Source organism: Argentina silus (genome assembly GCF_951799395.1).
Source record: "Argentina silus genome assembly, chromosome: 19".
Taxonomy (NCBI): domain Eukaryota; kingdom Metazoa; phylum Chordata; class Actinopteri; order Argentiniformes; family Argentinidae; genus Argentina; species Argentina silus.
In genome coordinates this window covers 10,059,766-10,084,022 of record NC_139673.1, presented here as the reverse complement: position 1 = coordinate 10,084,022, position 24,257 = coordinate 10,059,766, and the positions used below count along the sequence as shown (strand labels likewise).

Below are 24,257 nucleotides of genomic sequence, written 5' to 3'. Positions count from 1 at the left end.
GCTAATGTGTCAGATACTGCAGAGGGTTGAAGTTCAACTAGGGGTCAGTTTAATTTCAATGCATTGGTAATAATAATGCATTTATTTTGTATAGTGCTTTCATGGAGAGGACAAGAATAGATAAATAAAAAGTAAAACAAAAGCACAGTTAGTGAAAACAACAATAAAATTAGTTAAAGATTAAAGTTTAAAAAGATGGGTTTTGAGGGATCTTTTGAAGGAGGAGAGCGTGCTGGATTCTTAAATGTGGTTTGGGTGAGTGTTCCAAAGAGTGGGGGCTGCAGTGGAGAAAGCCCGGTCCGGTGTTTAGCCCTGGTGATGGGGACAAGGAGGTTGGCATCAGCTGACCGAAGACTGCGGGTAGGTGTGTGCTGGAGGAGGTCAGGGACTTTGGGTCAACAAGTATGATTTCTGATTTGTAGCAGTTCAGTTTGAGGAAGTTGCATTGCATCCAGGACTTGACTCGTCATCAAGGAGGATGATGATGCTGAGGGATCCGGTACCAGCGGAGAGCAGTAGATCATTAGTGACTACACTAACACATATACATAAATGTATTAGTATATGAACCTGATCCCTAGTTGTATTATTACTAATACATACATGTATTAGTAATACTTTTAAGCTTGGTGTAATTGTATCCGCTCTGTGTAGCTCTGTTTGGTCAGGTCTCTCTTGTAAAATAGACTCTTCATCTCAATTAGACTAACCTGGTAAAATACAGCTAAAAAAAAAAAATACAATAGAAATATATGCAATAAAACCAGTATTTAACTGTACATAAGAGCATTTATTAAAACGTTGATCTAAAACACGGAACAATTCATCACACGAGATGGCTTATTGTTCAAACTGACAATTACAATTACCGAGTTTGTTCAGTTCAGCATTACATCATTTTCATTTCCCTTCCAATAACGGAATACAAAAAAAAAAGGATTAATTCCATGTCAAGCATTTCCAATCTCATTCAAGTCATTGTCAAACCGTAATTGCTGCCATGAGGAACAATCCCTTTAACCATGATTGCTTTTCGTCCCTTGCCACTGTCTGTACACCTCGAGACAAATAGTTAAAGCAGCAATTTGTTTGTTAAAGCCAGGCCCAGTACATTCTCTTACACGAGGAAATCTGTTTTAGAGCACGTACAGTACAATACACTCGCCACATTGTTACACATGTTTGTAAACCACAGTTGCAGGATTGAACTCATTAAAATCATTGGAATTTCAAATAAAATCACTTTAAAACACAAATTAAATGTTTTGGACACAATCTTAAAACAGGTCCCCTCTCCAGTAACTCATAATCGGTACACACGTCAGAGAGAAGTACACTGAGGGTGGGGGGGTCACCCTCATGCTCCCCCACTGGCCAGGTTCTGTCAGCTTCTCATTGGTCAGAGTTCAGTCCACTACACCTGAGGTGAGGTAAACAGGACAGGGACGTGATGCAGTGCATGCTGGGTCAGGGACAGACTGGGCGTATCCACACAGATGTAGTACTGAGGCCTAAGGACGGGCTAAGACACTGAGAACTGGATCCACAAAATGTATTTGAAACATTAAATTGGCATTATTTCTCTCAAAGACACAAGGCGTTTCCCCTCTGATAGGTCCCTTGTCATTGGTCACTCTCAGGACTCCAATCAGAGGGCGCGTTCCATGGCTGAGACCAATGCTATGGCGCATTAGCGCGTCAAGGAGAGGAGATGTGCACAGCATGCAAGAGAGGCCTCAGGAGGGATAGTGTTTACATGTGTATGTGTGTTGGATCTCCACATCCTGTTTAGAGTCAGTTTTGTTCAGAATAGCAGCGTAGACCTGATGATCACCCCTCCTTCTCCTCATGCTCCTGCTCCTTCTAGTGAAGATTTTTTCGGGCTCCCTATTGGCTGCCTCGTTGGGTGACGTCATGGTAGATGGAGTTGGCTGTGGACTGTCCAAAGATGAACGCTCCGACGGTAACCATGACTATACCGTAAACCACCATCCCATGCCAACTGGGAAGAGAGGAGATCAGCGTTAGGGAGAAGTCTTCGTGGTTAACAAATACAGACGTGTTCATTCGCAGAATCATTTTGTTGAGGCTCATGGTTTTAAGTCTCGTCTTACCTGGCAGATCTGTTCTCTGTCTCTGAAAGTTTTGCCTGAATCAGACACAGACCTGTAACAAACATAGCATACAGGCATTATGGTAATATGTCATATAAAAACACACACACACACACGCACGCACGCACACACGCACGCACACACGCACACACACCTGGGAAGACGAAGATGAAGCAGGCTGCAAGTCCTCCAATTAGGGAGATGACTCGGCCAATGTCGGGGATGAAGAGAGCGAGGATGAGTGTGGTGGTGAACCACACCAGCGTCTGCAAAACCCTGCGTCGCCGCTCACGACGAACACACACCTCCACCTCCTCGCCATGGAAACGCAGCCACAGCCCCTCCAGCACCGCCCTGAAGAAACAAAAAAAACACAGTGTCAACGTTCCTCTTGGTTAAATGACCATGAATACAGAAGACTCCCGTGCAGTTCATCAGTCCAGTCACTAAAAGGTGCTGTATGCCACAATCCTACCGGCCACAGAAGTGAAGTATAGGATAGGAGGTCACGACACAGATGATGATGAAGCCTCTTGCAATCGCCACGGTGATGTCATTCGGAGGATATGACATCAGAATATCCTGACTAACATTAGAACCAAACGACAGGAAACCACAGACACCTGAGAGGGGAATATAAGACATTAATACAGGAACAGCCAATCGGACGCCAGATATGGTCCCACACAAACACAAACACTTTTTCTACAGCGTGAACCCTATGCATGCATGACAGACTCCAGAAACAAACAATGTACTCCTGACTAGAGCCCGACAGATATATCGGGGCAACGATATTATCGACCGATGTTAGCCTTGAGTGCCTACTGAAGTGGCTGAATTTAGTCACTGGAGATAATTTCCTGTCATTATCAAGATATGGATTGCCTTATCAGCATTAAGAGCTTCTTTTTGCTATTGTGTTCTTATGAAAACTGTGCTAATATATATATATATATATATATATATATATATATATATATATATATATATATATATATATAGGCAGATAAATCGGCATCGGACCCAAAAATCCAGTATGGGTCGGGCTCTACTCCTGACAAAAACAATCACCTGTGCCAGTGTAAACAAAGAGGCAGATGATCATGCCAACGGTGACCACGCCGCCCCAGGGCTTAATCTCACTCCTGCTCATGCTGTTGAACACGGGCACGCTGCTGACATGACACTGTTAGACAGAGGCACAGAGAGAGACAGACAGACAGAGAGAGACAGACAGATAGAGAGAGACAGAGAGAGCGAGAGAGTCAAGGAGAGACCTCAATTCCTCACTTCCAAGAATTTTACAACCAAGTTATACAGTAAGTAAATCACATGCCATTCCAAAATCCTCTCCACATACATATACAAACAGATACCTGGAAGCCGAAGCATATGGTGGGCATGGCGTTGAACACTGCAGTCCAGGAGGACGGGCTGTAACAAACACACTGGCTGATCAACACCAGCAAAGCATGACGGGGACTGTAGTTTCTGCTTTAATAATATATGAGCGGGCTGAAGTGCAGTTCGACGTGTGGTACAGACTAATCCTGTAATCCCATCAGGACGAGTGTAGGCAAATGTGGTCCTCTGTGGCTCAGTCGGTAGAGCATGGCGCTAACAACGCTTAGGTTGTGGGTTTGATTCCCGCTGGGACCATATATACTGAAATGCATGCACTCACTGCAATGTAAGTCGCTTTGGATAAAAGCGTCAGCTAAATGGCATCTATTATATATATATATTAAATGTGTCTAAATGAGGGAGTTGTGGGACGTGTAGTTCTGTGAGCTCACCTGGTGGGGATGTAGCCTGGAATCATCTCTTTGTCAGGCCAGATGTACTTGATGATGATGACGATGGTGACGTACCAGGTGCCAACGACACTTACGGCACTACAAACAACAAAACAGCACTCTCAGTCTGGTTGGATCCATCAGATCATAAGCCTGTTTCCAAATCAGGCCTGCCTCCAAAAAATGACTCATCAACGGTCGACTAAAGAGCGTGGGAGGGTGTTGCCGTTGGTGCATGTGTAAAGGTGTTATTATTAGGAGATATATATATATATACCTGGCGTATTTCTGGAAGCCTATCTCTTTAGGGATGGAGAGAGGCAGAATAACCAGGATAGCAGTCAAGACGATGGTGAATTTGCGATCAGTGTACCACTGACTACTGACCAAACCCTCGGACTCATGAGTCATAGCAGCTACCACTGCAGAGAGAGAGAGAGAGAGAGAGAGAGAGAGAGAGATGAGGCAGGGGGGGGAGAGAAGAGCAACACAGGGACGTTAGATCATTTGACATGTCATCATGAGACGTGACTCAATTAACCCTTCGCGTCCAAAGAAGACCGCACGTGCCGGCTGCTCACTGGCTGGGTCCATCTGAGGCTGACCGCGTTAGAGCTCAGAGCTGCAAGGAATGTGTCATATGACTAAAACATTCAATTAGCTGGGCCAGCAGGGAGCTCTCCCCAGACACCTTTATCTACCGCCAGCACGAGGAGCCACAGCTCACTGACACGACTGCTTCACTACTTCACATCTTCACACGCAGCACGGGGACACTTAGACGGCAGAACAGATGATCACACTTTCTACATTCATGAGAAATTTAATGCAGAGAGAAAACCTTTTACGTGGTATAAAAGAGCCCACTGGCAGTGTACAAACACACATACTTCCTACGATCTTCCATTTCGTCGTGTGTGTGCGTGTGTTGGTGAGGGGCACTCACAGCGGTCCAGCTGGTCTCCGATGACAATGAAGAAAGCGATGCAGGTGCCGAAGGTGTAGACAGCGATGGCGACCTCACAAATGACCCCGGTGACCTTCCCACAGGACGCCCGCACCACCTCCTGATAGGTGCTCTCATTACTGACCTGCAAACAGCAGCCGGGGAGAATGAGTACTGGATGACAGTGTGACAGGACGGTATGTGTGAGAGGCAGGGTCAGAGAGGGTCCGAAAAGAAAAGGGGGGAATGAGTGGATTGAGAGATTGAGGACAGGAGAGAGAGAGCATCTGAACGGATTAGAGGTAAGAAGAAGACAGGGAGGCAGTGAATTGAGGGAGGCAGAGAGAGACTGAAGAGTTGAGCTGGTGTGTGGGCTGGGTTACGGACACTAACCTGGGAGCAGTAGGCCAGGATCACCAGGCCGCTGATGATAAAGACCAGCATGAACTGTAACATAGAGGAGAAGAAGGAAGTCTTACCATGACACATCCCCTCGCTTCCCCTAGATCATCTCAAAAAATGTTGATGTGTTCAAATGTTGCATGTGGTCGGGCTACTACTGACATAGCAATCGTACAGATCATGTGAGTAAGTGAAGTGAGAGCAAGAGTGTGTGTGTGTGTGTGTGTGTGTGTGTGTGTGTGTGTGTATTGCCAGAGCATTCTCACCATTTGTACCAACACTCCTGCCGTCACTCCTCCCGCCATGTTGAATGCGGCAGGGAAGTTGAGTAGCCCTGCTCCCAGAGCGGCATTGACCATGATGAAGACCGCCCCCGTGGGCGACACACCTCCTCTCCTCTCCCTGTCCTCAGGGGGCCGGATGGATTCCACGCTGGGGCTCTGCAGGAGCCACGCCCTCTCCCCCGGATCTTCGCTCCCAGCTCCACCCCAGTCTGCCACATCACTGTTAATCGCCATGGGGTACCGCCTGGCTGGCACACGCCCAAAAACACCACCTAAAAACACCCCGATAAGTCTCACCGTAAAACTCCCTAAAATCTCCCCCTCTGACCAACACTGAAAGCTGAGTGCTTAGGGGAGTGCTTAGTGTTGAGGTTGAAGGGTCAGGTCGCCGTTAAAGATTTGAGGATGTTGTGCAACATTCCACAACTGATACCACTGGTCAGTTTAGCTCCAGCAGTCGACCTTCGCGATGACCTGTGGAAAGAGATTAATTAAAAGACTGATTAGTCAGTCTGAGGTCAACTCAGGCTTGCTACACATTTTCCATCTAAAAATTCCAGATTTTTCCAGACCTAGATTTTGTGAGTTTGTGTTTCGCCACATCTGTCAAGAACGTGTGTGTGTGTGTAACGTGATCTGGGTCATCAGGACCTCTGTCAAACATAAAATAGGCTCACACTACGCAGAACATCAGTGTTAATTATCTGGCTTTAAAAAATATATATTTATTACAATTCTGAAGACTAATATGGCATAGGTCTGGAATCTTTAATCAGATATCTTTTCCAGAATTTCTTCTTTTTTTTCTTCTTCTCAATACATTCCCTGGTCTGGAAAATGTCAATATGTTAGTAAAGATTTTTCCAGACCCGTGTAGGAACCCTGACAATGTCCACACACATACTTATCTAGCAGGCCGACAACCACAGACTGCATACTCAGCACACATACCAAAAAAGACAACGCAGGATAACGTTCAGAGCTGTCCCCCTGGCCCCTTGACTCGTGAGGGAGCACCATTTACTTCCTCACACCTGACTGTGAGCATTTCAAAAAGCTCACTATGCAAATAAGTGGGATTCCATCTAGTCATGCACGTCAGATCTCTATGAGCCAATAACCTATATGATGATAAGAAATCACAGTGGACCTCAGAGAGCGATTTTCATACAGTATTCTTGTGATAGCCGTATGAGGTAACATGGTCATGCACTGCTTAAATTATTTTATTGTCTGTCATTGAATGTTTCACTTTTAGTATGTCTTGTCTTATCTGTTGTGCCTGTGCACTTTATCTGTCTCACCGTGGGAGAGTGAGAAACGTCCTCTCGATTCCTTTGTATGTCTTGACATGTGAAGAATTGACAATAAAGCCACTTTGACTTTGACTTTGAAAACCTCACACTGTCAGCCGTGTGACCTGCATATTAAAGAAATGTCAAGTGTTGTGGATGAAGTTTATTCAGCACATGCATCCACCTGGGTAAAAGTCACCGGCCAAAAGAGGCTTAGACCACTTCATTGTCTAGCCAATGAAGACACATCGCTGGAACAATGTGACAACATCTAGATGACATTTCCCTCTTCTATCCTGGTTCGGTAGTCCACAGGTTGAGCAGGCTTGTTTTCAACCTAGACCTACTGATTCAGTTATTAATCATCCATCATCATCATCAAGCCCATGATTGTGTATCAGGTGGGTTAGTAGTACTGGGCTGGAACACAACCTGCACACCACCTACGGACGATTGAGTGCTAGAATTGTCCCACAATCTGGTGGTGGGGAACACGAACGTCTGAGCGAACTGATAGTCAAAACAGACAACCACCACCACCATCATCATAAGCATTTCCAAAGTGTTCCCATCAGCCATGCAATTACCGGGAATTACCTTTCTCTGAACACCACTGACTCACCACATCGTCATTCATTTCACAGTACGGTCTGGAGAGAAAGGGACTGCACCCATGCAATAATAAACAAAAGCACGAGTGTGTAATATAGGCCTAGGCTACAGAGGACTGGGAGATGAATGAATGAATGGCTGGAGGTAACCACGGTCTTCTGTGGAGCCAAACAGAGAAACAGAGGCCCAACAAAACACAACGGCATCTTCACAAGACATCTGACTGTTTATGACCGAAACCGTCGTTCGACAGCACCGCCTCTCGCCCGCCTCACTCACAGCGTCAGCGGCTGTGGAAGGACTTCACAACATCCACATATGTCGCCGTCCACGACCAAGTCCAGTGTATTACACATCAGTATAGTGTATAAAGTGGGTTAAAAACATAATATAATTCACCCAACAGCTGTTACACTTACTTACCCGTGTTGTCTCTGCGGCGGCTCGCCTGTTGTGATTTGCAACCGCGCGCGCAGCCAGGGAGCTAGATTCCTGCTGAACCAGCACGAGGACATGTGACTTTCTTCACGTGACTTTTGTTGAACGCGAAGGGGGGTTGTGGGTACTGTAGTTTTAACATGCTTACACCGAGGTTAAAGGAATGCAGTGGCTTTACGATATTACAGTGGTATTGACGTAGCACGGAGATAAGCGGTCATTCGGCAGACGCCTTTACTTCAGACGAACGAATCGATGCTAGGAATAGGCCATATCCACAGAGATCATCACCGCCCTCCGAAACGAATCAGTCTAATCATTTACTCAATCGTTGTCTCACATTCACCCAGGAGTGTATGCAGTTGTGCCGGCTTTATACATTTTGAATACGAATATTCATCTAGTAAAGGAAACACAATAGCCCATATCTTTTGTATGATAATATATGTTTTATTGTTTGTTCAGAGGAAGGTACATGACTGATGCTGCATGTTGTTTATTATTGGTTAATACAACATGTACGAAAACAGAACATGGTGACTTGAGTACCCAGTTTATTCATCATGAGCAGAGAGAGCAAACAACCGTTGACATTTCCAACATTCCTTGCACAGCATTGACATCCTGCCTCCTTGCAACATCCTGCCTCCATCACAATCAGAATGACACAAACATTCAGACAAGGAGTTTCGCAGTGTGGACCGTGGAGCAAAGCAATGTTTATAAATCTGGTCATACAGTAAGTATATTTTCAGGTTCTATAACTTCCTAGCTGTGAGACATACAGTATGAGTTCTCCAGCAGTCTGAAACACAGAATACCTGTAGTAGTACAGCAGTGGCCTCAGATCAGGTGTGTTAAACCCTCAAACCAGGTGCTTAGGGGCTTTTAAGACTGACTAGCTGGCTGTGACCGCTCCCTCACCAACACTTAAAGCAGAAACAGACTAGCCCCTACTCGTAGTGCAAAAAGCAACTAGCATTTACAACTATCAAAAGTTTACAAACACAATACAGGAAAGACGTGGCCAGGGGCAATGTAAAGGGGGAAGAGTGAAATGAGAGATTACTTCAGTTGACTGGTTGTTTACACATGCTTAACCGTTACTAAAGCGAAGAGCATAATAATGAATGTAGATCGCGTGGTGCCATTCTATAACTACAACAGTGCATGCTCTTATCTCCCATCTATAAGTGCTGAGATCCCACCACTATAAATGGTGGCTCCATGGGGTGTTTTGAGGAATAACATGAATTCATTCCACAGGAGACACCGTATGCACGCACACACACACACACGCACGCACGCACAGCACCCAAGTCTTCATCATCAGTCGCCTGACAATGATTTAGACCACAGTAGATAGAGCATGTTTAAAAAGACAGCACTATTGATCTATAGCCATTCAATAATCATAATCAAACTACACATATAATAAATAAGCGCAGGAGAGAGATATCAGACAACAGCCCACCAGTCAAACATAGGACCAATAGGCTTCGACACCCATTCACATTGCGGCCTGGTCAGGGAGGTGGGGGGTGGGGGGGTGTTACTAACGGTTAAACAACATTCCTATCACAAGAGGGGGGCAGAGGTCAAAGTTGAACTCATGATGAAATCCATTCTACAAAGTTTCACAGGATGTCCAGCTCCTTCTCTAGGGGAGTGGGGTGGAGGGGGCAGGGACAGTTAAACGACACTAAATGCTCTTCGTTTATGATGTTGTTTAGATGTTGTTGTTGTTGTTGTTGTTTGTGTCCAGTGCCACAGTGCCCCTATGTTTCTCCCAGCATGCTCCTCTCTACTTGGTGACGGTGTGGATTCCGTGTGCCAGGTATCCCACGTTGCCAGAGGTGACGCCTGCCATGGAGATTCTACCGTCCTTGGTCATGTACACTGAGAACTCCTTTGTCAGGCGCTCAACCTAGGACACACACAATCACACACACAGGAGGTCAACACACTTTGACCTTGTGCATTGTTTAAATACAATTCTCTCAAAAACACAGACGAGGCTATCCTATATCATATAACATGTGTGTGTGTGTGTGTGTATACATACCTGTTCGGGTTTGAGGCCTGTGAAGCAGAACATGCCGATCTGGTCGATGACGTGCTGCCAGTTGTGGGAGGAGCCTTCCTTCTTCAGGTTGTCCGCAAGTTGCTCCCTCATCTTAATGATGCGGTTGGCCATGCCATGAACCTCCTCCAGCCTGGCAGGGAGAAAGACACATGGGTGTGAAACATTCATTTGGAAGAGATAAAGAGAACGTTTTTTTTCGTGTGGAGACTTAACTCACATCAAACAAACATCATTATTTGAAAGTGTGTGTGTGTGTGTGTGTGTGAATGAGAGAGAAAGAGAAAGGGGAGAGAGAAAGAGAAGAGAGAGAGAGAGAGAGAGCCTACCAAATTGCACGCAGGTCTGGTGTGTTGAGAATCGTGGAGGCGATTCTAGCTCCGTTCATTGGTGGATTGGAGTAGATGGGCCGGATCAGAATCTTCAGCTGAGACTCCACCCTCTTAGCCTCCTCGGCATCCTTGCACACCACCGTGAACCCTCCCACTCGCTCACCTGTGAACATACACACACCGACAAACACAGGTGAGCTATCCTATCCATGATGCAAGGATTACTACAACAGCCTCCAACATGGGAACAGACACAAAAAAAACACAGCCAGCAGGAAGTGATTTTCCATTATCCTATGACAACTGCTCTGTGAGCAGCCACCTCTCAGCCCACTGTGGCTGATGTGTACACAGACTGACCGTAGAGGCCCATGTTCTTGGCGAAGGACTGAGACAGGACGATGTTGTGGCCCTGCTCAATGAAGTAACGCACAGCCCAGGCATCCTTGTCGATATCCCCACTGGCAAAGCCCTGGTAGGCCATGTCAAAGAACACCAACAGTTCCTTTTTCTGAGAGAGTGGGGGAGGGAGGGAGGGAGGGAGGGGGAGGAGGAGGAGACAGGGAGAGGGGGGGAGGAGGAGACAGGGAGAGAGGAGAGAGAACAAAGCATGTTATTAGAAACAGGTGTTCGAAAAAATAACTAACATTCTTGATATAATAGTCTTTCTTGACATAAATCACATGGCGTATGTAAGCTAACAGCTTGTGTGCCGTTTAAGCTAATGGTCATGTGGACTGAGGCTCTTGTAAACGCACGTAAAATTGACAAACGGCGAGAGGGACGAGGCCCTTCTACCAGTGACCCCATATTCACCTTGATGGCATCAGCGATCTCCTTCCACTGCTCCGGCCGGGGGTCCACTCCAGTGGGGTTGTGGGCACAGGCATGGAGCATGATCACGCTCTTCTCGGGAATATTCTGTAGCAGAGAAAATCATACAGTAGCATCACTAAACCAATCAATAAATCAGTCAGTCCCCCCCCAACCCCGCCCATCCTTTTCCTGTCCTCCTCTCGCTTACGGAGATGTCCTCGAGCGCTCCTTTGAAGTCGAAGCCGCAGGTGGCAGGTTCGTAGTAGCGGTAGGCTTTGAGCTGCATGCCAGCGTCTCTGAAGATGGGCGTGTGGTTTCCCCAGGAGGGCTTGGGCAGGTACACGTCACGTGACGCAGAGTGGAAACGAGACTGAGACGAAGGGGGGAGAGAGAGAGAGAATGAGAGAGAATGAGATCACACTGACCACACACACACAGGTTATATTCTGCATGCACCATAAAGATAAAGTCTTCTCTTGTCAACCCAGCCTCTTCCCATTTCCTGTTAAAAAGGGGGGGGGGGGGGGGGAAGTGTCCTTACCAGGAAGTTAGCTCCAATGCGCAGAGATCCAGTTCCTGAGATGGTCTGGACGGTGATGCTCTGAGGAGAGGAGAGGAGAGGAGAGGGACATTAGTGACAGCGCATTCAATTTGCCACAACACCACAATATCAAATCACGTCCTTTCAAACCACACATTCACTCTCACTATCTTTCTCTTACACACACACACACACAGACAGACAGACAGACAGACACTCACCCTGCCACTCTTCAGGACCTCACTGTCAGTCCCCAGGGCCAGTTCAGCACAGGACTTGGAAAAGTCCCCAAGACCACCGATGGGCAGATACTCCTTATCCAACTGCTTAGCAGCAATAAGAGCCTCGGCCTGCAGATAGGGAGAGAGGGAGAGAGAGAGGGAGAGAAGTGGTAAACGTGTACGGCCAAGTAGAGAGACATTTGATGCCCTTGCCTGCGGCAAAAATCACATAACAGCATTCATAAATATACGCTCAGAATGACAGTGCAGAAACACAATAAGTCACAAACGCATGGGTCTACTGCACCCCACCACGCACGGACGGACACACGGACACACGGACGGACGCACGCCAGTAATGCCGAGCTCAGGATGAAGGTGCAGAAACACACCAGTCAGAAACATCTGGGACTGTAACACTTCAAAAGCCTATATGGTGGGACTCAGTTCAAACAAACACACACGCGCTAGTCATGCTCCACGGGGGGTTTGTGAGATCCAGTTCTTACATAACAGTTAATACAGGGTGCTGGAGGGATTTGGCCTCAATCATTCTAAGCTCAGGATCGCAACACAACAGGAGGAGGAGTGACTAGGAGGGAGCCTCAATAAAAGATGGATGGCAGGGTGTACTGTAACTGAGAAGAGCTCTCTGTGTGTGTGTGTGTGTGTGTGTGTGTGTGTGTGTCTCTGGGTGTGTGTGTGTCTGTCTGAGTGTGTGGGTGTGTGTCTGTCTGTGGGGGGGGTGTGTCTGTCTGTGGGGGGGGTGGGTGGGTGTCTGTCTGTCTCTGTGTCTGTCTGTGGGGGGGGGGGGGGGGGTGTGGGTGTCTGTCAGCAGAGTTGTTGTGGTACCTTGCGGACGCAGCTGAGCACATAGGGCTTGCCCTGGTCGTCTCTGTAGGCTCCCACCCCCAGGTTCATCTTCTTGGGGTTGTTGTCCCTCTTGTAGGCCTCTGACACCCCCAGGATGGGGTCGGGGGGGCCCATCTGCACTCCACCCCACCATGAGCTGCCAAGAAGGGGAAAGAAAGACAAAACACATTGAGGCTTTTTTCCTTTTGTTTAATGTATTCAACTATAAACAGGACAGTTCATATACAATGTGTTACTATGACAGAAGTGTTGCCTTCGCCCAACGAGAGGGCAACAGCACCACCCACCCACAATAGTACCCTATCAGCCCGCAGTAACACACACACACACTGTTGTGATGTGGTGTGTTCTGACTACATACTGAAAAATGTATGCACTCACTGCAATGTAAGTCGCTTTGGATAAAAGCGTCAGCTAAATGGCATATATATTACACACACACACACTTCACTGAAGTGACCAGGTGACAACTCCTTATCACCATGTGAACAGTTGGACAGAGCTAAAGGGCAGAGGGTGGTAACTGAGGCAATGGCTCTGTCCTACTGACAAACACCCTCATTAGATTGTCCTCTTTGCCTCTGGTCATTAGTTCAATATTCACTGTTCTCTTTCTCACTGAACCTTTCCAGCACTAATATTCCTACCCATCCCCTTCCTCTTCCTCCAGTCACATACTGACCCAACTTTACAGCTCATGTGAGGTTCAGCAACACAAACACACCATCGAAGAAAATACACTGCTCAGGTCAAGTTCTCGAGAGGTCTGAGAATATTTATCAGCCAAACATGAGTGGCTATTGTAAGTTTAAGATACGACACTGATTTTAGAGTACCACTAGCGGCAAATGACACTCATTCATCTGAATCACTTGACTTGTATTCACTGTAACCCCCCCCGCTCTCTCTATCCTTGGATGGAATGTACAGTAATACCGTCTTATGAGGAGAGAACCACAGAAAATTAGCAGGGGGTCCAGTTAAGGAGCTAATAGCATTACGTTGCTGTATCACACACACTGACCTCTTTCACATAACCTCAGGCAGAAGGGCAACAGGGCCTCTAATCATTCATATACCAGTGCTACTGGACTGTAGCTCAGGGCCAAATGGGACTAGTTTACTGGGGGCTTAGGCCTATTCAATCAATGGGCTACAAGCAAGGAAAGTTGCAGGTAGGCCTCGATGGCAAATTCTATGTTGTGATAAAAACGCTTTGAAAAGGTTCCATTGGCAGTCTTGTGCTAGACTCGCTGTTGAGTCATGTACAGCGTTACTCTGAGGTCCTCTCGGGTTACACCTGCATTCAAACACCCTAAAGTTCGCGGCTAAACTTAGAGCTGAAGGCCCAAGCAAAGGGCAACCATCACCAGACAGAGCCAAGAGCCAACACTGATGAAGACAAAGACCATTCTACTGCCATAAGGAATACACTTAATATAGGCATCTGTCGTAATAAACAAACTGGTGGAGAACGTAAAAAGCTTTATCTATGACCAATCCTGTATGTCGTCAGCTATACACACACTAACATATTATCCTTAACCAATAAAGCAGATAACAAGTATGAATGCCTTCCCTATCATAACTGTTTTGTCAGAACAAGATAAATGATCTGAGCACGGGTCTTTGGAGACAAACATGTCCAACAGTTCAACTTCAGTCAGCAGTCTGTTTGAGTAAGCGGCTTGTGTGAATGCCAAATGCACAAAGAACCTTTGAATAGAGCAAACATCGTGGCAGCAGCCTCAAGCAGGTGCTTCCTAAATTTAGAGAGACACAAGAGGGCCTAAAGTTGTTTTAAGGACTATTTCTGGACTACCTACCTAAAACTGAACCCAGACTACTCATAATTATGTGGGAAGTGGCTTTACCTAAGTAAAGAATATCGTAGCTTTAATTAGTATGTGTCTAGCGTCCTGATAAGAGATTACAGATCCAGACCAAACAGATTTAAACACCCCCACACAGGATCTGACGCCTATTGCTGTGTGAATGTTGCTGGTAATCCTGCAGAGCTAGGCCCGTAGCATCTATATGGCCCTTTAAAGTGGCGCACGGTGCTGTCAATAAAAATAATAGCCGTGCAGTGCACATGATTATAATGCTAATTTGACAAATAGGCTGTTTTTTCATAGCTTAAGAGCGACATCCGAGATAATAGAGTTTGCCCTCCAAGACAAAAGCGAAAGGACACCGGTTACTGTCAGAGCGTCTCCGTAGGAACTGGGCCAATCAGCGGTCAGAGTCGCGGGCACAATAACCAATGATCAAGCTGGAATTCTGAATCTACGGCATGCCGAAGAGATCAAACAGAAAATACCTCGATTTCAAAGGGTAAAATGTCACGTTAAAACCCTAAAATAAAAATACTTTCAGCGAAACGTGGCTGCTATGATAACCACTTGATGACCAGACATTTAAGATCACAAGAAGTCTGATTGTTGCTTCTACAGAGCAGCAACTGAGTCTGAAGTCATCAAATATAGAGAATCGTGCTAAGTGTGTGTCATGGATGATCTGTGAGATTATCTTTGACACTTGGCAAACATACAACTATCTACAAGTCTACACTAGAGAGGTGAAAGGGCAAATTGTGAGTCACGACAGGCGGATGTGAGGTCGGATGGATAATGAACAGCCAGTCACATGGCCAACTACTATCAAAGCAAGGAAGCTAATCTGCCCTCTACCAAAGCTAGCTTCTTCTGGCTAACATTTGTCAAATATTACATAACAGGACAGCAAAAACAAGGCTTGCGAAATTGCAGAGGGTGAGGCTTTACCCATTTGACCTCTGGTTCAGTGAACTTGATATTGACCACTTCAGACAGTGTTGGCTAGCTAGCTAACCTACTGCCTGGCTAAAGTGACACATAGCTTGCTAGTGGGCTTGTAGCTAGCTCAATGTCAAATTAGTGACACCTCAGACACGACAATGAAGAGTGCATATGTCATGGTATTACCTGTTACGGGTTGCGAATACTCCCAAAGATGGGGAGAAAGTCCCGATACTCGAGATCACCTTGCTGGATTTCAACAGAGCCATGACTGCAGACGGCTGGGGTGCAGAGTGACAGAAATGCGAAGAGCTCGGATATGAATGGGAGGGACCGTACGCGAACGTACGCGTCTACGTCAAACAAGATGCCGTGTTTTATGCTTTGTATTTTTAACTGTACACAATATAAGTGAACATTTTTTGTTGTTTGACTCACTTGTTTCACTGTTTTTAATGTGTCTACTCATATCCTTATGCTTTTTTTTCTTCTGGTTTTAGATACTCACTGTGCCAACCAACTCTGACCTAAACATTATCCACCCATTTTCATATAATCATATATACATCAAAATAATGATGCAATATATTATGAATCGGTGTTACAAAGTAGACTACCAGGTGATGCACATTGCATTTTCTCTCCAACTATTTAGATCAGAGTCATATTCACCACTTGAGAGCGCAATTGTCCTTCTAGTGATAAACAGTTTAGGCAGTTTGAGTTTGGGTAGCCCGTCAGGTCTTCATTATCAAAAATCCTGATTTGCCACAAAGACTATAGACTCAACTGCACTGTTTTGAAGTAGGGCAGGAAGGCCAGTGATCAGACTTGTTAGAAAAGGAAAAACTAGCTAGCTTTCTTGCTGCTTAACTTTTATGTGGAAAGATACCAACGTTTCGTTTTACAGACCTTCATCAAGATGTTTACAGACGTGTTTTTTCACATTCTTATACACAAGTATCTACAAGGAATAATAATATATACAATACAATATAGGCAAGAATGGTGGCATAGTGGCCACATCTATAGTTGCGTTGTAATGTAACTAATTAGATTGTGGCGTTGTAATGTAACTAATTAGATTGTGGCGTTGTAATGTAACTAATTAGATTGCATTCTAGTGCATGATGATGTGGTGCAGGCTCCACTGCTTTTCTACCCAGAACAGCAGCTGCCGGCCAATTGCCGGTTTAGTTGTTTTGCTAATGTGAGTTTGGACTGACATATAGTCTCATCCCCAGTCGTTTGTTTTAGTAGGTCGCTGATAAATCTTGCAAGTAATGTGAGGGTTTCTGAAGAGACTGAGCTGATCCTGAAAGCAACACAAACTGCTGGTCCTCAGAGGATAACCTCTGACCCCCTCACTGTCCTGCCTTCATGATGTAACATAGTGTGACAGAAGCTGTGTCTACTCTGTGTTTCTAGTGTAGGTTGTGCACAAAGAGACTGTCGACTTTGCTGTGAGCTCTGAATATGCTTTCATCCGTTTCCCCAGGGAACAGTCGAGGAACCTCCACAGACAGAACTTGGAAGTCCATGAAACATCTTCCAGCTGGCATATGACAACAGCTTCTACTGGCACAAAAATACAGTGAGAGAGAGAGTAAGTGTGTGTGTGTGTGTGTGTGTGTGTGTGTGTGTGTGTGTGTGTGTGTGTGTGTGTGTGCTCGCTTTGCACTCTTTGCATATGTGTGATCTATGATCAGTCATTTTCTCTGTCAGAAGGGAGAGTTGATATTCTCTCAGACAATGCAAACAGCGTCTTATGGAACATAGGCCTACAGTATGTAAAAGAGGTGTGTGTGGGGGGCTCTGTTTTGATAAGAGATCATACATTCAAGGTGGACAACAAGAAGTTTGGTATAGGCTCACAAACACCTTATTGAACATGGTCACTTCCTGAACAGTCTTTGCTTTGGAACATTGTATTAGTCATGTTGTGCCTAATACTGAACATAGGGGTCAGTGTGCAACACATTAATTTCTGAGCAAGATGGTGTTCCAGTAATGTGTGTATATGAGCGTGTGTTTCTCAGTGTGTGTGTATGTGTGTGTGTGTGTGTGTGTGTGTGTGTGTGTGTGTGTGTGTGTGTGTGTGTGTGTGTGTGTGTGTGTGTGTGTGTGTGTGTGTGCACGCATGCGCATGTGCATGTGTGTGTGTGTGTATAACCATGAGGAATATTTATTTGCATTTGTACAAACTTGGTAGCATTAGTTGTAGAGTGTGTGAGCTAATGTATGTACTGTATGTATGTACTGTATGTATGTATGTATGTATGTAACATACATACAACATAATCACAACATAGAATTGGAAACAAGAAACCGTATTTACAGGAATGGAGAGTAGCTTAGGCTGTTCCTCAGAGGATGACAGGATGGAAGGGAGAGAGAGAAAAAGAGAGAATTAGGTACATATGAGGAGAGAGATACAGAGAGGGGGAGAGAAGAAATGAAAATATGAAGAGAGGGAGCGAGAGAGAGAATTAGGGAGCGAGGGGGAAGAAATGGAGAGATAGAGAAAGAGTAAGAGAAGAAGGAGGTGGAAGAAATGATGAGAGAGAAGTGTTACTGACTGTAATACTGAGTGACATTTGAAAGCCTCCCCTGATTTAGGGTTTCCCTGAGCACCATGTCAAACCGGCTTCCATAAAACCTATTGTGTTGTATGTGTGTGTGTATGTGTGTGTGTATGTTTGAGAGAGAGAGAGAGAGAGAGAGAAATGGAAATTAAGAGTAAGATGGAGAGATCATGGATAAGTGTGTAAAAGCCCTCAAACATTTAGATACTAGAAAATCGGCAGGTCCTGATAACTTGGATCCTTACTTTCTAAAGCTAGCAGCTGATTTTATCGCACCTCCTTTGACACATCTTTTTAATCTCTCCCTGGACACTAACAAAATTCCTTTTATATGGAAATCTGCTTTTGTTCTTCTCCTGTTAAAAGGGGGTGACCCGACAGTCTTAAACAACTACAGACCCATCTCCAAATTGTCTGTCCTGGTTAAGGTTCTGGAATCCCTTATGAGTGAACAACTGAAAGAGTTCTTATCTACTAACAATATCTTATCTGATTTTCAATCAGATTTTAGACTTATCTAAGGCTTTTGATACTGTGGATCATGCAGTATTGAAGCAAAGGCTTATCAGTGTAAGACTGTTAGAACAAACTGTCTGCTGGTTTGAAAATTATCTATCAGGCAGATCTCAGTGCATGCAGGCAGAAGGTATCACTTCTAGCTCCCTTAGTGTATCCAAGGGCGTGTCCCAGGGATTGAATCTGGGACCCCTCCTATTCATTTTATATATCAACAGTCTTGATCAAAATGTTTCCAATGCAAATCCACTTTTATGCCGATGATACTGTGGTATACTGCTCTGTGTCTACACCAAACCAGGATCTTTGTCAGCTACAACTTGCTTTTAATACTGTACAACGTACCTTGTGTGATTTAAAACTTGTTTTGAATGCTGACAAAACAAAACTCAAATACAAAATCAAAGCCACTGAACCTTCCATCTATCACCACTTTTCAGGGCTCTGAGATTGAGTCTGTATCTCAATACAAATATCTAGGAATTGTAATTGATGATTCTCTCTCTTTTAAGCCTCACATTCAGAAATTGGTGAAAAATCTGAAGTTGAAATTGGGTTTTTATTTTCGAAACAAGTTTTGCTTTTCCATTGAGGCCAAACGGAGACTTGTTACTGCCACTTTTATGTCTGTGCTGGACTATGGGGATGTTATATACATGCATGCATCTTCGCAATGCCTACACATGCTGGATACTGTTTACCATAGAGCACTGAGGTTTATTACACATTTTAAAGCCCTTACTCACCATTGCTCTTTGTATGCTCGGGTTGGATGGTCTGCCTTGTCCACCCGTAGACTTAACCATTGGCATATTTTTATTTATAAGGCTATTCTTGGTCTGCTTCCATCTTACCTACGGATCTACATCCTTCAGAAAAGTAAGGGAAAATATTGTCTTTGCTCCCAGGACATATTCCTACTATCTGACCCTAAAGCCCGTACTGATCTGGGAAAAAGGGTGTTTAAGTATGCTGCTCCCTCTGCTTGGAATCAGTTGCAAAATTATCTGAATCTTTGGGAGCTGGTCTCTCTGGATGCATTTAAAGTAATTCTAAATGACTTGGAGGCAGGCACATCTGGCTGTAGATGGTTTGGCTGATTCATATTGCCCCTGTTTGATCCCTGATGTTGATGACTTGTGACAAATATCTTTGATATTTTATTCTTTATTTTTACATTTACATTTACATTTACATTTTACATTTACATTACATGTTTTTTTATGTCTGCAAGGCTGTTAATTGTGCTGCTGCCTCTTGCTCTTGTAAAAGAGATTTTTAATCCCAATGAGACTTTTCCTGGTTAAATAAAGGTTATTATTATTATTATTATTATTATTATTGTTATAAAAGAGTGTATAAGACTGTTTATGTCTCGCTCTCTCCCTATCTGTGTGCATCTCATTTCCTTTTTTTCTCTCTTTCTCTGTCTAGTGTGCGATGATGACCTTTGCACTGTTCGTAGCAGATAGACTTGAGTCAAATCAAGATTAAATGAAGAGGGTGTTGACCTTTATACAAAACTAGAATGTATGTAGAATCAATGAAAGTCATTTGTTCACTAATCAAAGGACATACAGTAGACACAAATCCAATGTTCATTGACTGCAGAAAACAACAAAACAAAAATGCAGCCACTGACAAGGTGGAAGAGAATAAGAGGCAGATGGCAGATCATGTATATCTAGTATTATGATATGATGAAGGGCTCAAGCCGCAGACAATGCTCTATGATTGTGGAATCCAACAGAGGGACTTGGGGGGGAGGGGGGAGGGGCACGTACAACTGTCCAAAACCATTCGCCTAATTGCATTAACACAGCTTGTTAAGCCATCAACCTGGTTGTCATGGTAACCTCCCAAGAGATGCTCCGGTAACGTACATAACGACCCCCACCCACACTCCCATCCACACCCTCAAGTTATGAGGGTCTCCCAGCGGACCCCCAAAGGTCTCGGTTTAATTACACCAAAATAAGTTGCGCTGGAAATCGGTTGCTGTGGAAATGAGATGCTGTTGAATGAGAACGAACCCTCAGAGGATCACCATGAACTATTTGAGGTTGGCCATCGGGGGTGGGACACCATGGAATAATCTAGAACCGGTGGTAGTGTGTGTGTGAGTGACATGATTGAGTTTGTGATTTTTAGAGATTGTGTATGTTCAATCTTTTCATTTGTATGGATGTGGTTTGCTTACCAAACTAGGTGGTTTCAACACACACAGATTTGTCACTGAATACCACACAGTGACAATTAAAAAAAAAAGGATTAGTCTGAAGAGCAAGAAATATACAAAGCAACAAAACAAAACATATAGTATTATGTAATTGCTACTGTATTTTTCACAGTAGTGGAAGTCATTGAGTTCACTGTGTTTTGGAGTGTGTGCACTTGTGTTTATCTTTGTGTGTGTTTTTCTTCGTCTCTCTTTGACCCACTCATTTTGAGGAATTACGGAGATTATTTTCTCTGCAGCATAAATGGATTAGAGACAGGGACAATGGAGTGAAAATCCGACGAGTGCTTTTTCCTTTGCCACCATTCGGGAAGGCAAGGATTAGTGGCACGGTGGGACAGTGCTGAGCAGAAGAGTCCGGTGTTCCAAAATCCATCAAGGATTTGCCTGCATCTGTTCCCCTCCATGCTCCGGCCATGTCCTTGACACTTCCGAAAATTCCTGAAAAGCCTTATGACTGCTCGCCTTAGCCACCACAAAGCCGTCCAACAACACTTAGTGTTGATGGGGAGCGAAGGAGCAGTGTGTGTGTGTGTGTGTCTGTGTGTCTGTGTCTGTGTGTATGTATGTATGTGGGTGTGGGTGTGTGTGTGTGTGTGTGTGCGTGCATGCGCGTGCATGCGTGTGTGTGTGTGCGTGTGTGTGTGTGAAAACTATTGTGTGCCTATAACGCTTCGATGAATTTCAGTGCAGAGGCTGCAACCTTACCTCATCCTCTGACTCAGCAGAAGCTGTTTTGGTTTGAAGCATTCTTCCAAAAAGCACCTGATGTTTGTGTTTGAGAGAGAGGCACCTGATGTTTTCCTCTATTAACATATGTTTGTTTGTTCCCCTTTACTTCAGCTCCATGCACCTGTCCATGTGCTAATGTGTGTAAAATGTGTGATGTGTGTGTGTGTGTCTGTGTGTGTAATTATGTTTCTGCTTTAAGCAATAGCTAAACTCGTCAAGGGGGAGGAGCTCTTTCTCTCTGAGTGAGGGGCCAATGTGGGGGTGGGAATCAGAGCGGACTTAACTTTATGCTTCTTTCTGTGCAGTTGTCAGCAGTTAGCAGCTTGGGTCTCAGAGCTGTGTGTGTGTGTGTGTGTGTGTGTGTGTGTGTGTGTGTGTGTGTGTGTGTGTGTGTGTGTGTGTGTGTGTGTGTGTGTGTGTGTGGTGTGGCGTGTGCATGTGTGTGGTTTGCATGTGTGCGTGCTTGTGTGTATGCATGTCTATGCATCTACATCTAGTAAGAATTATAACTCAGTAGATGGTGTGTGTTTAGTACATGAAGTATGGGCATGTACTAAACAGTGTGTGGTGTGAGTGTGTGTGTGTGTGTGTGTGTTGGAGGGGGGGAGGGGGGGGTTTAAAAACTCAGAGTGAGTTTAATTAAAGATGAAAGTGCTGATGATTAATTGATGGAAGTCAGACTGTTCCATCTGACATCGAGGCGGGGGTGTGCAGACTCTTCCATGCAGTGGAAATGTGAATAGCTTATTCAGAAAATGTCACTAAAACCCAGGATGTTATCCCTTTTGATTAACAATGTGCTATATTTCTATAATTGTTTCTGAAGAGTAAGACCAACCCTGATACAGCCCTGATTATTTGTCATTTCAATGCTTCTGACAATGGATGTTACCTTAGCAGTATGACATAGGGAATGTGTGTGCAAGAGCCCTGGTGTGTCCTAAACCATTCTTTCTGTTTTCTAATTCAGGCTGTGCATCTGGGGAAGCTCAAAGACTTCACTTGAGTTACCGAGGCAGAAACCCATCAGCAGTTTTCCTTGAAGTAACAGTAAGTAAACGCACAAAAGAGTTTCTATGGTGACGTGTCCATGCTATAGTAGCCTAGTTGCAGCTCACAGGAGGCAGTGCTGGATAATGCTTGTTTAGCTGCATCCCTATCCTCCCTGATCCCTCTTCTGGCCCTGGCCCCCTCCATGCAGCACAGTGTGCCACGGTGACAGATGAGTACCTCGGAAACTTCTCATCTATGAAAAATGGAATAGCTTGAGCCCTCTCTTCATCATGCTGCCTTTTACCAGGAGATTAGAGGAGGCCGAGTAGAGCGCTCAAGGGAGATAACGCGCCTGCTCCTAACATCTGGATTGGAACCGTTATCTTCACTGGAAATGCATTACGCTCGCCAAGAAGAAAATAGCTTCCTCTTGGCTCAGAATCTTCATAGAAATGAATTAACTAAGTGTTTATGAAGATGCAATCGGCTGATAGATGTTTTTGGACTAAACTTCTGCAGACGTGGAATGACAAGAGAGATAGCGTGTTTTGGATGGAGAGAGTTGCCTTCGGGTGAACTACAGAATGGTGCCCCATGGTCGTGAATAAGAGAGAGACAGAAATGATCCTCAGCTATATTTATTGATGCTCTCAATATCTTCAGTAAAACAGTACAAGTCTAAACCCAATTCAAAAACAAGGGAACCCATAACATGGAAATGATGAGTGAGAAAGGGGGCATTGAGATAAGAGGTGAAGAAGAGAGAGAAAGAGAGAGATGGACAAAACCGTGAAAAAACGAAACAGTATAGATGTTAGTCCATAGGGAACACAGGCAAAATGTATTAGCATTCAAATAAATAGTCATATCATATATTCCTGCTATCATTCCATCAGTAATGGTTAACTCACACTAGAATTGCATGTAAAGTTTTAAAAAAACAAGCTGCACACGATGATTTCACCAGGGAGCGCAACACTGCGACTACAAGGAGGGAGTTGGGGGGTGCGGCCAGGGGTCGGGTCAAAGTCAGGGGTAGGTGGTAAAACAGAGGGGTGATGGTGTTGGGGGGGGGGGGGGGATGGGGGAAGCTTGTGCCTTCAAGAGCACATTACTCTAAAGATAAGGGAGTGGTGGGTAGAGGTGGGATGGGGATGAGGATAGGGATGGGGGGGGGGGGGGTTGTTCATGCACCTGGTTACGCTGGGGGTTGGGGTGGTGGCAGTGGGCGTGGGGGGCTCAGGGTCAGAGGTGAGAGGGTCACAGCATAGGCTCGCGGCAGAGGACAATCTCCAGCTCGGTACGGTAGAGTTTCCCACCATCAGAGAGAGCCATGATGCTCTTCTTGTAGCCCACCAGACCGGACGAATCCAACTCCTACAACAGGCAGGACACACACATACACACACACACACACACACACACACACACACACACACACAGTGAGTGGTAGTGCAACACGACTGTACATCCTGGTTCCAAAACAAGCCCTTCCCTTCGCCCGTATGCTCAGTGTATGCACCTCTGAAGCAACCAGATGGGTGAAAGAAATATGACAAACATAATCAATCAACCAAACAATGTATCAATCCATAAATCAGTGAAGCCACTCTGTTCATTACCATCTTGTTTTTGTCGTAGAGATCCTTCAGGAGG

The 24,257-nt window shown here is 45.0% G+C and overlaps 3 protein-coding genes across 4 annotated transcripts in view; all 3 read right to left on the bottom strand.

Annotated features, from left to right (window-relative positions):
* Positions 1-646: 646 nt before the first annotated feature.
* Positions 647-7,900, bottom strand: slc38a7 (solute carrier family 38 member 7). 2 transcript variants are annotated; one of them, XM_083691431.1, is made up of 12 exons: positions 7,876-7,900; positions 5,528-6,019; positions 5,253-5,306; positions 4,860-5,004; positions 4,191-4,335; positions 3,914-4,012; positions 3,494-3,551; positions 3,189-3,303; positions 2,590-2,737; positions 2,269-2,468; positions 2,115-2,166; positions 647-2,002 (listed from the first exon to the last, which is right to left on the bottom strand). In XM_083691431.1, the coding sequence occupies exons 2-12, from the start codon at positions 5,777-5,779 to the stop codon at positions 1,888-1,890; spliced, it is 1,383 nt and encodes a 460-aa protein (XP_083547557.1). In that variant the 5' UTR covers positions 5,780-6,019; positions 7,876-7,900; the 3' UTR covers positions 647-1,887. The 2 variants fall into 2 exon arrangements, with proteins under 2 accessions (XP_083547557.1, XP_083547556.1); XM_083691430.1 differs by lacking the exon at positions 7,876-7,900 and having other exon boundaries at positions 5,528-6,122.
* A 423-nt stretch (positions 7,901-8,323) lies between these two features.
* LOC310819978 (aspartate aminotransferase, mitochondrial) lies at positions 8,324-15,862 on the bottom strand. Its single transcript, XM_083691432.1, has 10 exons — positions 15,723-15,862; positions 12,736-12,892; positions 11,884-12,012; positions 11,663-11,722; positions 11,330-11,491; positions 11,122-11,226; positions 10,666-10,816; positions 10,303-10,468; positions 9,956-10,106; positions 8,324-9,817 (listed from the first exon to the last, which is right to left on the bottom strand). The coding sequence occupies exons 1-10, from the start codon at positions 15,803-15,805 to the stop codon at positions 9,695-9,697; spliced, it is 1,287 nt and encodes a 428-aa protein (XP_083547558.1). The 5' UTR covers positions 15,806-15,862; the 3' UTR covers positions 8,324-9,694.
* Positions 15,863-23,757: 7,895 nt separating this feature from the next.
* The window catches only part of LOC310819988 (calretinin-like), a 9,512-nt gene continuing 9,012 nt past the window's right edge, over positions 23,758-24,257 (bottom strand). Inside the window, exons 10-11 of the mRNA XM_083691444.1 lie at positions 24,224-24,257; positions 23,758-23,978 (exon numbers count right to left, since the gene is read on the bottom strand). The exon at positions 24,224-24,257 is cut by the window's right edge and continues 38 nt beyond it. Coding sequence (XP_083547570.1) covers positions 23,862-23,978; positions 24,224-24,257 — 151 coding nt within the window. The 3' untranslated portion in view covers positions 23,758-23,861. The remainder of the gene's footprint in view (positions 23,979-24,223) is intronic.